This window comes from Phoxinus phoxinus (genome assembly GCF_949152265.1).
Source record: "Phoxinus phoxinus genome assembly, chromosome: 25".
NCBI lineage: Eukaryota > Metazoa > Chordata > Actinopteri > Cypriniformes > Leuciscidae > Phoxinus > Phoxinus phoxinus.
This window is the reverse complement of record NC_136900.1, coordinates 18,310,444-18,324,360: the sequence shown is the minus strand read 5'-3', so window position 1 is coordinate 18,324,360 and position 13,917 is coordinate 18,310,444. Positions and strand designations below refer to the sequence as shown.

General features: G+C 38.1%; 1 protein-coding gene across 2 annotated transcripts; it reads left to right on the top strand.

Moving 5' to 3' along the window:
- Positions 1-293: 293 nt before the first annotated feature.
- Positions 294-8,920, top strand: api5 (apoptosis inhibitor 5). Of its 2 annotated transcripts, none has more exons than XM_079604478.1 (14): positions 294-689; positions 2,111-2,272; positions 2,366-2,459; positions 2,575-2,640; positions 2,788-2,939; positions 3,521-3,748; positions 4,141-4,245; positions 4,360-4,449; positions 4,579-4,757; positions 5,860-5,953; positions 7,490-7,546; positions 7,634-7,725; positions 7,816-7,958; positions 8,035-8,920. In XM_079604478.1, the coding sequence occupies exons 1-14, from the start codon at positions 618-620 to the stop codon at positions 8,112-8,114; spliced, it is 1,614 nt and encodes a 537-aa protein (XP_079460604.1). In that variant the 5' UTR covers positions 294-617; the 3' UTR covers positions 8,115-8,920. The 2 variants fall into 2 exon arrangements, with proteins under 2 accessions (XP_079460604.1, XP_079460605.1); XM_079604479.1 differs by having other exon boundaries at positions 304-689; positions 3,521-3,727.
- The last annotated feature ends 4,997 nt before the right edge of the window (positions 8,921-13,917 follow it).

The window sequence follows — 13,917 nt, the reverse complement described above, 5'->3', positions numbered from 1 at the left end:
AGAGAAATGACAACTCACAGTATAGCCTAGCTCACATGACAATACTAACATCAAATTATAGCACTATTATAAGTAGGTTTTTTTCCTTAGATTTAGCACTTCACACAGAGAATGAGTTCAATGGGGCTAGACAACAGTATAAATGTTAAAAGGATAGTTCACCCAAAACTAGTTCACACTCAAGTTGTTCCATTGTATGAATTTCTTACTTCTGCTGAATACAAAAGAATACATTTGGAAGAATATGGGTAACCAAATAGTTGATGTTCCCCATTGACATTGACATGACTTCCATTGTATGGAGGGGAAAAAACACTGGATGCGCCATCAGACACCCAATCCAGCAGATGGCGCTCTCAAACAATGACGCTCTCAATCACGTCGCAAAAGCGCGGAAGTGACGTTCCTCCCGCCGCCCGCACAGAGCAACAAACCCAAGCTGGCGACCTGCACGCTAGAGCAACGTTTACTGTGAAAATAACAGCACACATCACACCTGTGCTTTCATACCGTGACGCGTTTGAGCACATCTCGAGCAGATACAGCGATAATATCACAGAAGGAGCAGTAGAACTGCCGAAATTCATTGAAACCCCGCGGTGAAGTCGGACACGCTGATGGCGGCGACAGTGGAGGATCTCTACCGTAACTACGGCATCCTCGCCGACGCAAAAGAGGATCTCAGCACGGTAAACAAAGCCTCGTATATCTGTGCTTCGCTCAATAGCAACCATACTCTTTAGATATTCCGTTTGGGTGGGAATTTTTGTTAAATATTAAAGACTGGTGTGTGTCTGCGAGGCCTCCTCTGACTAACGTTACTAATGTTAGCTCATTAGCTCCAATAGCTTGCGATGTTTGTGCGTTTTTTAGTAAATAAGCTAAAATGGTCATCTGCGAGCATTTAGGGAAGCTGTGCATCCACGAATTTTCATTCTGTATGCAACTCATGAAATACTTTGGTTTCTTTGAGATTTGTTGAAGAGAAAGCTACCGAGGCTATTGTTACGCTGTGAGCGTAACGTTAGAGTGTTTGTGAATCCGGGTTTCCGCTGTTCTGCACACTGTAATACTGATAAATAATTAACAGTGTAGGATAGGCTTTCATGAGGGAGGATGAGTTAATTTACATAATGCAAATCTTATTCTGGGGGAAAAATCTTCAAATTTGTCCTTATTCAGGGAGCATTACATCTGATGAAATTGTCAAATGTTTGAAATATCGAATGTATATCCCCTACGAAGATCAACCATGGTTTTACTACAAATACAACTAAAATACCATGGTTTGTAGTTAAACCATGGTAACCTCAAATTAACCATGGTTATTCTACACTAACCACAGTTTAACCATGATATTTGTAGTTTAACTGGTTATACAATGGCAATCTGCCCAAAAAAAACTTTTACTACACTTTTGCTATAAAGCCATGGTTAATTTTCGTAAGGAATATATGTTATGTATTTATATATTCTACAATAAATATTTTTATTTGATCCTTGCTCACCTAGGCTGCATTTATTTGATTGATATAATATTGTGAAATGTTATAACAAATTTCTATTTGAATATATTTAAAAGGTAATTTATTGATACGATGTCAAAGCTGAATCGATTAGGCTATAATTGGTGGTGCTCGGTTAATAATAATTGTTCATCACAGCAATACATTACATTTCAAAATTTCGAATAAAACAAATATTTTAAATCGACCCGATAGTTAAAATATTTTTATTAGAAAGACTTTTCTCAAAAAGTAAACATTAATGTGTTATTAATTCCTACTGTAACTCTGTCATGTATTAAAATATGTAGGCCTATTAAACTTAAAATACATTTATTTAAAAAAAAACTTTCTACTCTAACATTAGTTAACATCAACTAACAATGTACAGAACTTCTACTCCATTTATTAATCTTAATTAATGTTAATCTAAACATTGACTCACATTTTTTGGATCCTTCAATAACGGAGGTAAAAATATATTGCTTGTTGTTAGTTTATGCATTAGCCTAACTAACGTTAACACCTTATTGTTAAGTGTTACCGATATCATTATTTAAAATAATATTATTAAATGTCACTTATTTTTATGTATTGTTTTTCAGCACAAAGATGCTTATCAGGTCATTCTGGACGGCGTGAAAGGAGGTGCAAAGGAGAAGCGACTGGCCGCACAGTTCATTCCTAAATTTTTCAGCAGTTTTCCAGAGCTGGCCGATGCAGCCATCAATGCCCAGCTCGATCTGTGTGAGGACGAGGATGTATCCGTGAGTACATCATCACGTCAGGGATTTGCATGACGTGGGCGGTGATATGGGAAACGCATCTCTACATTGTTGGTGGTTCTCTTCTGATTACAGATCCGAAGGCAGGCCATCAAAGAGCTCCCCCGTTTCGCATCAGGAGAGAATTTACCCAGAGTCGCGGACATCCTCACACAGCTGTTGCAGACAGGTAGCCTACAGAGATCGCACGTTTACTAAGAACATGTTTACTTACATTCTGCATAAACTATTGCATCTGAATGACATGCTGTATGATCCTAGACATTTCTTCTAATCTCTTCTAGATGATTCTGCTGAATTCAATCAAGTTAACACAGCTTTGATCTCCATATTCAAAATTGACGCAAAAGGTATCCATTTTTTGTTATGCTCTCTGTGCTTTGTGTAGAGTGTGGTTTCTGTTAATTCTACATATAAAATACTGATTGTTTTTGTAATGTCTGTCATGACTGAAATAGTCTTGTTGAAGGTGAAGTTGTTGTCCTCTTTCTTTAAAGGAACTCTGGGAGGCTTGTTCAGTCAGATCTTGCAGGGAGAAGATATCGTTCGAGAGAGAGCGATTAAGTTTCTCTCTACTAAGTTGAAAATGATGCCAGATGACACAATGACAAAGGAGGTTGAGGACTATATCTTCATAGAGACAAAAAAGGTATCTGGGCTCAATTCATGTTTTTATTTCCCACACATACATTACTCAAAAGTTTAGGATTTGTAACTTTTTTAACATTTTTTTAAAGTCTCTTCTGCTGTCCAAGGCTGCATTTATTTAATCAAAAATACAGTAATTGTGAACTGTCAAAATTGCTTTTCTATTTGGATATATTGTAAAATGTAATTTATTCCTGTGGTGCAAAGCTAAATTTTCAGCAGCATTACTCAAGTCTTCAGTCACATGATCCTTCAGAAATCATATCAATACAATGATTTGGTGCTCAATAAACAGTTCTTATCTGTTTATTTGAAATAGATAATATTGTATGTTTCAAGTTATAATTTGAGATGCCGTATTTTTAAACAAATATCATGAATTATAAATGCAGAAAAATTATTTTTGGAGTCATGCCACATGACATTTTACAACCTGAACTAACTTCGCCGTGTCATAGAAAGGTCAAACTGGTTGCACCACATGAGTTTGATGCGATGAATAAAGTTTATTTTGGCCTTGGATCGTCCTCAAACTCGACTCGTCTCTCTCTCTCTCTCTCTCTCTCTCTCTCATTGTCTTAGGTGCTTGAGGATGTGACGGGGGAGGAGTTTGTGCTTCTGATGCGTATCCTGTCCGGGCTGAAGACCATGCAGACCGTGAGCGGGCGGCAGCAGCTGGTGGAGCTGGTGGTGGAGCAGGCCTTCCTGGAGCAGGCGCTAAACCCCGCAGATGCTGACAGCGTCGACCGGCTCTTACAGTGCACACGCCAGGCCTTGCCACTCTTTTCTGTGAGTGAAACCACAGCAACGGTCAGCACTTCAAATATCTCATGCATCACACCGTGGTGGATGTGATCAATTAATATACTTTTGTTTTTCCAATAATCAACTATTGAATTTTTGTCAGTTTCTGGCAAATGCTCAGAAGCCTGAATAAATTGTTCAGCATCTGAAACTAATAAGGGGCGTTTTCTGTATAAAAAAGCAAAACTTGAATCTAGACAAAAAGAAGCCTCAATTTTATTTCTATAAACTATTTCACAAACTATTTTGTTTCATAGTATTGTTAATGTTTTCCGTTCTTTCAACTTTTTGATTTATTTTTGTTGTGTGTTTGTTTTGGTCATGTCTTCCACAAATATTTCACTAGTAATGGTGCAAATCCCAATTATTGACTTTTTTTTGGTCTTTGTCTCCTCCAGAAAAATGTGCATTCTACTCGCTTTGTGACATACTTCTGTGAATTTGTTCTGCCCAACCTCAGTCTGCTCACCAGCCCTGTAGCCGAACTGGACATCCAGCTTGAGGTGTGTATCACATGATGGAAATCACAGAAGTTACACTCTTCTTTTTATAAATGTCAAAATATTCATAGAAAGCTAGAAGTAGATGCTTGAAAATAAAATATTTTTGCTTTGCAGGTACTAAAGTTGTTAGCAGAGATGAGTCCGTATTGTGGGGACATGGACAAACTGGAGGTCAACCTCAATATGCTTTTTGAGAAGCTCCTGGTAAAGGCATACATTAGACTCCTGAACTCACGGAGGAATTTAGAAAGTTTTCCACTTCAACCTCTTTGTCATCAAACATCCTCTTATTCTGTGTTTTTGTTCCTTTTCTCTGTCCCCTAATGCCTTCAGGAGTTCATGCCCCTGCCACCAGAGGAGGAGAATGGAGAGAACGCTGCGAATGAAGAGCCCAAACTACAATTCAGCTACGTGGAGTGTCTGCTCTTCAGCTTCCACCAACTGGGCAAAAAGCTACCCGACTTCCTCATCGACAAAATCAGTGCAGAGAAGCTGAAGGACTTCAAGATCAGGTCAGATCTCACATTATTCAGCAGAAAGACAACGGATGTGTTGCTACTGAAAACATTTAAAATCTTGAAACATTTGCATCATTACTAGAATTGTTACAATATGAAGAAAAAGCATTAGTACCAATACTAAGTTTCATGATTCTCAATACCAATTTCGATGCCACAGCAAAGGCCATGCTTTTTTAATATGTACACACAATACCGCAAAAATAAATGAATACTGTTCTGTTCAGCGAGATGTTTTGATAGTAAAACATTTCTATTTCAAATAAATGCTGTTCTTTTGAACTTTCCAGTCATCAATGATTTGTATCACAGTTTCCACAAACACTTTTTTTTCTTTTTTTCAGCCTTGCTGAGCAGAAGAAACGAATTAAAAATATATATATATATATAAAAAGTAACAGCAGCCGTTCCTAAGTCTAATTCTAGTAGGGCTATTTTAATGCCAATTCAACAGCGAGTGTGACAACGTGTGCAAAATGTTTTAACAAAGTTCCGAATTTTTTTATACGAGCCTATACTGTGTGTTAAATATTTCTGCTCAGTGTCTGATATTTCTCTGCTTAAAGTAAAAGTCATAATATGTGAAGACAAAATGTTGATCTTAAGTGTTTTACATCAGTAACCTATTAAACGGCGCAATCAGAAATCAAAAAATCTTTACATATTTAAGTTAATATTGTGTCCAGTTTGGCCCTGTAAATAAAAGTTTTTTTTTTTTTGACAAAGTGTGTGCGGTTTTGTTTTAGTACCGGTTCAAGAACCGTTTAAGCACCGGAACCGTTGAAAAAATACAGAGTAGGTACTGGTATCGGATAAAACCCAACCAATACCCAACCCTATACTTAATAAACACACTTATCATCATGATTTCTATCTTACCAGAGAAAGAGAAAAATCCTACTCCAGTAAGTAAACATGTCCCTGTCCCCAAAAATGTTGGTACTCAAAAGCGCTTCTTTACACGTTTTCTGGTGCACGTCGTTTATTTTTACCACTCATGCGTACCAGTTATGTGCACCCCTGATTATATACATGCTTTGTGAAGGGCAGGTCAACAGTGCATTAAATTATTATTATTTTTTTGTTTATTTCACAGGTTACAGTACTTTGCACGGGGACTGCAAGTATATATTCGACAACTGCGTGTTGCTTTGCAAGGCAAGACTGGAGATGCACTGAAGACAGATGAGGTATATCATCACACTTTCTTTGTGATCTTTGGTCTGTAAAAGTAATGGAAATTATTTAAATCTTCATAGGATTTATAAAACCACTGCAGAAATTTTATTCTACTTGGCAAATCTAAGTTGTTTAAAAAAAAAAAACTGGGAGAAATATAGTGAAAGAAGTCACATGACAATAGAGCTGCATGATTGACCGTTTAAAGGCAGCGCTCTCATTCCCAAATGACAACGATCATTTGCCTGTGTCTATTAAACCTTTGACAAAACCACACCTAAAAACATTCAAATCTGTATTCGCACTGCCGCTGACCAGAGAGAGCAGTTGTCATGTAGGTATAGGTATGAAACAACTTTACAGTATTTTCAAGTACATAGTTTTATTATTTCTGTTACAAATATTCATATCACAGAAATACTGGAATTAAAGTTTATAGTTTAACACTGATGTCTACAGAAGCGACCAAAATAGAGCAGGGTTTTTTTTACTTTTGAAAGTAACAAGGCGCTTCAAATAGATTATCACACTTCTTATTTCCAGTAAGCGAAGCGGTGTATCGCTACATCTGGTACCATCGCAACGCAATTAAAACTAATGCCTGAATCCTCCTGCTGGTGTTACTGCAGCCACCCGGCCGCTCTAATTCTAAACAGACACCCTTACATCAGTTTTCTTTTAAAATAATACGTGGAAGTACGTTCGTGTGTAGTAGAATTACACATTTCGAAACTAAGGGTGTTGACGTTAAATCTTCAACCCGCTGAAATGTTCCTCCTATAAATATATTTCCCTTTTAGATGTGCATTCTGAATAACAGATGTATTTCCAAACTAACCTGACGCAGTCCAGTTTTTCTCTTAATGATCATATTTCATACCTGTTGAATTTACATTTTTGACTGATAAACTCCCTTATGAAAATTAATCATGGTTTTATTTTAGAAAAATGTAGTAACCATGTTTTTTTGCGGATTGATTACCATTTGTATTACAGTTTTACTACAAATGCCATGGTTGATTTGTGGTTACCATCTTTGAACTATAACCAGGTTTCATTTGTAGTAAAGAGTTAAGTTTGAGTTTGGAAAATCCTGTACACCTGGATGAAAATGTCCGTATTTTGAAATCATCCTGCGGATGCTGATTTTAAGAGGTGTTTATTCAACTAGGACAATATACATAACCGGAAGAATTGATACACTGCTTTGACGAGCACTTGCAGACATCAATTCCGCTGTGATAAAGGTCTAGAACAATTTTATCAGTTACATCGTTACGCCACCTGGTGGCAACAATTGACTGGTCTGTGTTTGTCATTGAATCATTCAGATTAATTCAATATTTAAAATAGACTGCAGCAATTAATATTTTATCAGAATCTCTAGTAAATTACATGTTTTTTGGTTTAAAAATGTATTTTTCTGTTCAGAATCGTGGGAGAATTGAGATCTGTTTGAAAAACAAAAAACAAATCATGATTCTCAATTTATCCAGAATCGTGCAGCTCTAAATGATATCTTTCAATCGCTTTTTTTCTCTTCACAGAATAAAATCAAAGTTGTGGCTTTGAAGATCACCAACAACATAAATGTTTTAATCAAGGTAACATTGAATTATTCTTATAGCGTTTCTTTGCCGTTTTTATATAGAATTTTGAACATAAGATCTTATTTGTTTTCTCTTCACTAGGACCTGTTTCATAACCCTCCATCCTATAAGAGCACAGTCACTCTGTCCTGGAAACCGGTGCAGAAGAGCGAGGGGGCGGCAGCGGCAATTGGGTACGTCCACGGATCAACTTTGGCATCCAGACATCACCATGTTTAGTCTGCTTATTAAAGTTTTTGCCATGGTCTCTGTATATCCTCCAGCCAGAAGAGGCACTCTGGAGAAGACATGGGGACAACAGCGACAACAAAGAAGCTTCCCACAACTTTGCCCAGGAGGGACGCCCGGCAAATATACAATCCGCCCAGCGGGAAATACAGTGCCAGCATTGGGGACTTCACATATGGTGAGTGTCTAATCAAATCGTGTGTGTGTGTGTGTGTGTTTGTGTAACTGATCTCTGATGTCATCTGTGCCCGCAGAACAACGAGGAGGCTTCCGGGGCGGCAGAGGCCGGGGCTTCGGAGGAAGAGGGAACAGAAGCCGAGGCCGGATTTATTAAGAGGACCGCATATGTTTCTATACCCATGCAACTGCATCACCACAACACAACAGTATCTCTGCTGTGTTGACACTGTTTCTCCCCGCTCGACCTGCGTCTCACAGACCTCCATCCATTCTGTTCCTCTCCACATTGTTTTATTTTTATTCTTGGGTGTGTTTTTGAAAATCATACACGGCCTCTTTTCAGTGGTTGTCCCTTTGGTTACAAATGTGTGGATTGTTTTTCTTTCTGGATCATCTTTGTGGAGCAAAAGACTGCCAAGGTGTATTTGATTTTTAAGTGTTTTTGTATGGTGACATGCATTCTTTGTATCTTTTTTTAACTTTTAAATTTTCCCGAGCTTTTGTTGGTTCAAAAATCACAAATTTGTAAGACGTAAAAATAATATCCTTCTGAATTTTATCATAAACTTGTGTGGGTCAAATCTTATGCTATCTTTCATTTTTTCAGGACATAAATATTTAAGTTTGTATGACGCCTTGTGTGACCTGATGTTTGTTTATTAGCTTAATTATATTGAGTTAAAATATAGAGAGAGAAGTATTTCATGGAACTTGTCCTTTTAGAGTAGGAATGCCTCGTCTTTTCAATCCATTACAAAAATAATTTAAGCAACCACGTTTTCAAATATTGCTTGCGTAGATTTGAGTTCACTTTCAATTTCCAAAATTGTGCATGCTTAGATTGTAGAAGATATTTAACTGTTTTTGATTAAGCAGATCAGACATGTATGTATTGCAGCTGTTTGTTTTCATTTCAAACTAGTTTTTTCACCCACATTAAAAATCTTTTTGCATTTTTCAACAGATTCTCGTAGGTTCATTTGTGAATATTGGGGAAAATATTTTGTCCGACGGTGCCATTAATCTTACATTCACATATTCTCTACCAACTTTCGTGTGCTTGGGAGATAAACTGCTCCCAAATGCCTTATTTACATATATGCATTTGGCAGATCAGTCTAAAGTGACTTGGATTACATTCAAGGTGTATTTTCTCAATTCTAGCTTTCCTTGGAAATTGAACCCATGATCTTGGTATTGCACTCTATTGTTTGAGCTACACCGCATATGTAGGCTAACAGAGTTTAAGTCTTTGTGTGTGTTACAATCTCCATATTTCACGTGTTTTCAGTTTAGCCATCATCGAATTTAAGGAATATGAAACAATTTAACCACAGGTCATAACTGTAGTTTGGAAGAATCACACCACTAGATGGCCATCTACGTTCACAGGTTAGAACAGAAAAAAACATATTACATTCAAAATGTCGATTTAAGATATTAGAAAGGAACTTTAAAATCAAAAACTTTAAATGATCCGTTTAAGATTATTTTAATGTACTTTTATATATATATATATATCACAGATTTTAATCCAATGCCTAATACCATCGGGGTTTTTTAGTGCTGTGCAATTATTGTTAACTCCAATATGCATAGGATTTATATATGCATCTCACAATTGAGATAAAATGAAACTCATGTCTGAATAGTAATAAGTTTAAAATCTAAAAATATGTTTTTGGGATGTGTAGAGTTCGAGGATATCATTAACTTAATATAAAAACAACTTTATTTTAATATGAAATAGCTACCTAAATGTGAAAATTAGTTAACATGGTTAATTGATGTCTGTCTGGTGATAACAGCGTCATGTGAAACGTATAGCAAACAAAACTGGATTTTTAGAGTTGTGTCCGCCAAACTCCAACAGTTCAGCCCTTGACCGCCAGGTGGCGCTATCACACCACTCAAACACAGCGTGGCGCGCTCGTGACTAGGTATTTCCCAAATCACTCACTGTAGCTTTACAGCTCCTCACGCGCTCACTGCAAGAGATAAAGTGACTGAATAAGAAACCTCTTTATGATTCTGATCGTGTTAAAGACGTGCTTTGCCTTTGTCGTTTAACAAGACCGGAACGATTAAAATCTAGCACGCCAACATAGATGGGATGCATGCAACATTAGGCGTCTGGTAGTGATCGGCTATTTTTGTAAGACGTGATAAATCGATGAACCAATCATGAGGTGGGCAAATAAACTGGCACAACAAGCGTACGATATCAAACAAAATGTTCATGATACTGCAGTGAGCAGGTGGGGCAGCAGTGGCTGTAAAGGATGGAGTGGAAAACCACCACAACAAGTCGACTAATCAACGTTATTTGCATTAAATGTGCCGCTTTAATACACCATGTCCTTAACTAACAGGTCACCTGAGGTTTTACAAGGCTCACTGATGTTGTGTTTTAAAAACTTTACAAAGACTGGAAATAAACCAACTGATTTTCGTGACGTGATAGTTCCGGTAACCATAACAGCGTACTAAGCTACATACTCGCGCTGCGTCCGAAATTCGAATATCCCTAACTTTACTTCTATACTATATAGTAGGCGAAAAACAGCATGTGAGCCTAGTAGTATGTCCGAATTCATATAGCCTACATAAAACAGTAACGTTAGACGAAAAGTACCCAAATTAGGCCTACCTACTACTTCCGGATAGATTTAGCAAATATGATGGACACTTTGGCTGCGTCCGAAATCGCATAACGTACTTGAATAGGTAGCCTACTTATTTAGAAAAATTAGGCTACTTCACGCCCGCTAAAGAAGTAGGCTATAGTATGAATGTGTGTAGTTAGGATGAATGTAAACTGGACGTGCTATATTCGCCATGATGTCATTGTCATGTGACCTACCAGCGTCAGTTGTGTTGCTTCACTGTCATTCATCTTCTCCTGTGGCCTCATAAAGTGTCCATTGTTTGCACACTTCAGAATCTTGCAGGAAGAAGAAGGTCGTCCGGTTACTTTTTGTCTCTTTTATGAGTAGGCTACTGTGAATTCGAACATAGTAGGCCTACTTCTTTTGTCACATAGGCCTACTATTTTTCGCCTTCTATTTAGTAGGGAAGTATGCGATTTCGGATGCAGTCTTTATACTATCCCACGACTCCACGAGGCCATAAGAGATGATTTGTGAATGGCAGTGAAGCGACGTAACTGACGCTGGTAGGTCACATGATAATGACAACATGGCGGATGTAGTAGGCTACGTTCAGATTAAATTCGTATACACATACACATTAGTACTTTTTTAGCGGTTGCGAATGTCAAATGTTATGTAGTAGCTACTGGCTGCACAGTATGCGATTTCGTATGCAGCACCGTATAGTATGTCCTGCACTGCTATTTACCACAATACTGCCATTCAATGTAACATACAGCGCGATAAAATAAGAGTAGATGGATTCCCAATCGAATGACAAAAACCGGTTCTTTTTAGTGAATCAAAAGCAAATTGCGTTGCTGTTGCAGTCAGATTCCCAAAGAAAATGACTCTTATAAACCAATCATTTTTAGTAAATAAAAAGCATTCAGCTTAAAAGCAATTCTTGTAAGCCAATTCTTTTTAGTGAATCAAAACCATACAGTGTAACCATTGTATTCAGATTCCAAATGACTCATATGAACCGATTCTTTTTTTATTGAATTAAAAGCACGTCGCTATATAGCCTCGCCACTCTAATGAATCAATCGAAGCAGTAACTTTTTTTTTTTTTGTACGGTTGTTCATATACTTTATCATATAGGCTACATTAAACAGTTCTGTTGGTATTTCCAAAGAAAGAATTACATATTTTTTATATGTTCACATTTTTTATTTAACATAGGTTGAGAACCACGGTAGTTTTGTCCCGCCTCTTAAAAGTCAATGCAGCTTTTGCAAGAATATATTTCTGGTTTGTTTATGTCTGTTCTGATGAAATCTGAAATAATCTCATCATCGGGCAACAGAACAACGCAATAAGAATAGCTTTTTTCTAAACGTTACTCCTTTCTGTTTCTGCTTCAAAAGTAGGACCGTTAACGGAACAGTAAACAAATCGATTGTGAATCGGAATCATAACCACAATCGTTTTTTTAACGATGAATGCCCATCCCTATACTTAAAAAAAAATTAGAACACATGATGCATTTAACTAAATGCCATATTAATTTGTTCACAGTGTTCTGCAGTAAGTTGGAAACGAGTTGTCGCACCCTGCAAAGACACGCGACAGAAGAATGGCTGAAGAACTGCAAGAAAAGGAACGCTATCCTCTTTTTCTGAAAGAGAACCATCCGCCCCCTCATGTACAATGCCCGGAATAGTAACAGCACTGCCAGGCTTACTAAATATAGCAACCAGTGAGTGTTAACATGTCAAATAGGAACCCGAAAGAAGTGCTTTCCACACGTGTGGCTGTACACATAGTGCTATAAATAGACTATGCGACATGTCTTCAATAACTTATAACCGTAGAAACATAGATCAATATGTGCCTTTTGCTTGCTCTGATGGCTTGTTGCTCATCAATGTCGCTTCACCCTGCACAAATCACCTGTCTAAGTTATGTTGGCCGTAAATGCATGTTAATACCTTTCTCTCTTGCGCGCAGCTTTGTTATGTAATAGGCCTATGTATGTGAATGGAGACAAGGGGCTGGATGAAACGTGAAGGATCATGCGAGCAGCAGCAGAGATGCAAACAAGGCTGGACCCTCGGGGTTTTGGATGCACAAGTTAGTTTGTTGATTGTTCTTCTCCCATTTGCTGTTGCAGTGCATCTGGGAAGTTCAGGTCCCAACTAACTCTTGAATGAATTAATAGATTACTAGAGGGGGTAATGCATGAATTAATGAATAAATGAATGACGGCTAAGTTTATGGAGATGGTGAGAACGTGCACATGACATTCTTAACATGTTACGCAGGAGGGACATAATGTGACAGCTTGCCCGTTCATAAATATTCACCGTCTCTATTCATGCAGACTCTTCTCTTGAGGTAGTCATTGTGCCTCGGCTCTGAACCATGTGATTCTGATGGGAGGGGAGGGGAGGGGAGGGGAGGGGGGATTCTATAAATAGCTCTATAGCTCAGTTTCCATTGACATCATTTAGGCAGGAGAGACGGAAAAATAAACAGAGAGAAAGGGCTATAAGGGTGGAGATTCTTAATCTGAGCTTGAAATTCAAACAAACCCTCATCAATTCTGATTCCCCTCGCAACTCTCCAATAGAAACCACCGGGAGCAGTGTCTGTTTCCTAGAACATCCATGTCTCTGGTCGTAGTGGAACCAAACCGAGGAGATAGGGATGGGGGGAGAACATGTGTAGGAACATTCAAAAGAAACATGTGACGAAAGGCCAAAGCAAATATATTGGATTATGTTATTAATGGGACTTGGAGGACGGTTATGGCCAAGACTTCCTATGTGAGCACTTGTCTGTCAACAATAAAGATTGATGAGATGCGTTCATCCCAGCATATACACTCACCCGGCCACTTTGTTAGGTACACCTGTTCAACCGCTAGCTAACGCAAATATCTAATCAGCCAATCACATGGCAGCAGCTCAATGTATTTAGGCATGTAGACATGGTCAAGATCTGGTGTAGTTCAAACTGAGCATCACAATGGGGAAGAAAGGTGATTTAAGTTACTTTGAATGTGGCATGGTTGTTGTTGCCAGACCGGGTCTTTTCGAGTATTTCAGAAACTGCTGATCTACTGGGATTTTCAGATACAACCATCTCTAGGGGAATGGCCCAAAAAAGAGAAAATATCCAGTGAGCGGCAGTTCTGTGGGTGAAAATGCCTTGATGCCAAAGGTCGGAGAATGACTCTGAATGGTTAGAGATGAAAGGCAACAGTAACTCAAATAACCACTGGTTACAACCGAGGTCTGCAGAAGAGCATCTCTGTGCACAACACGTCGAACCTTGACCAGTGACACCTGTTTCCTTTC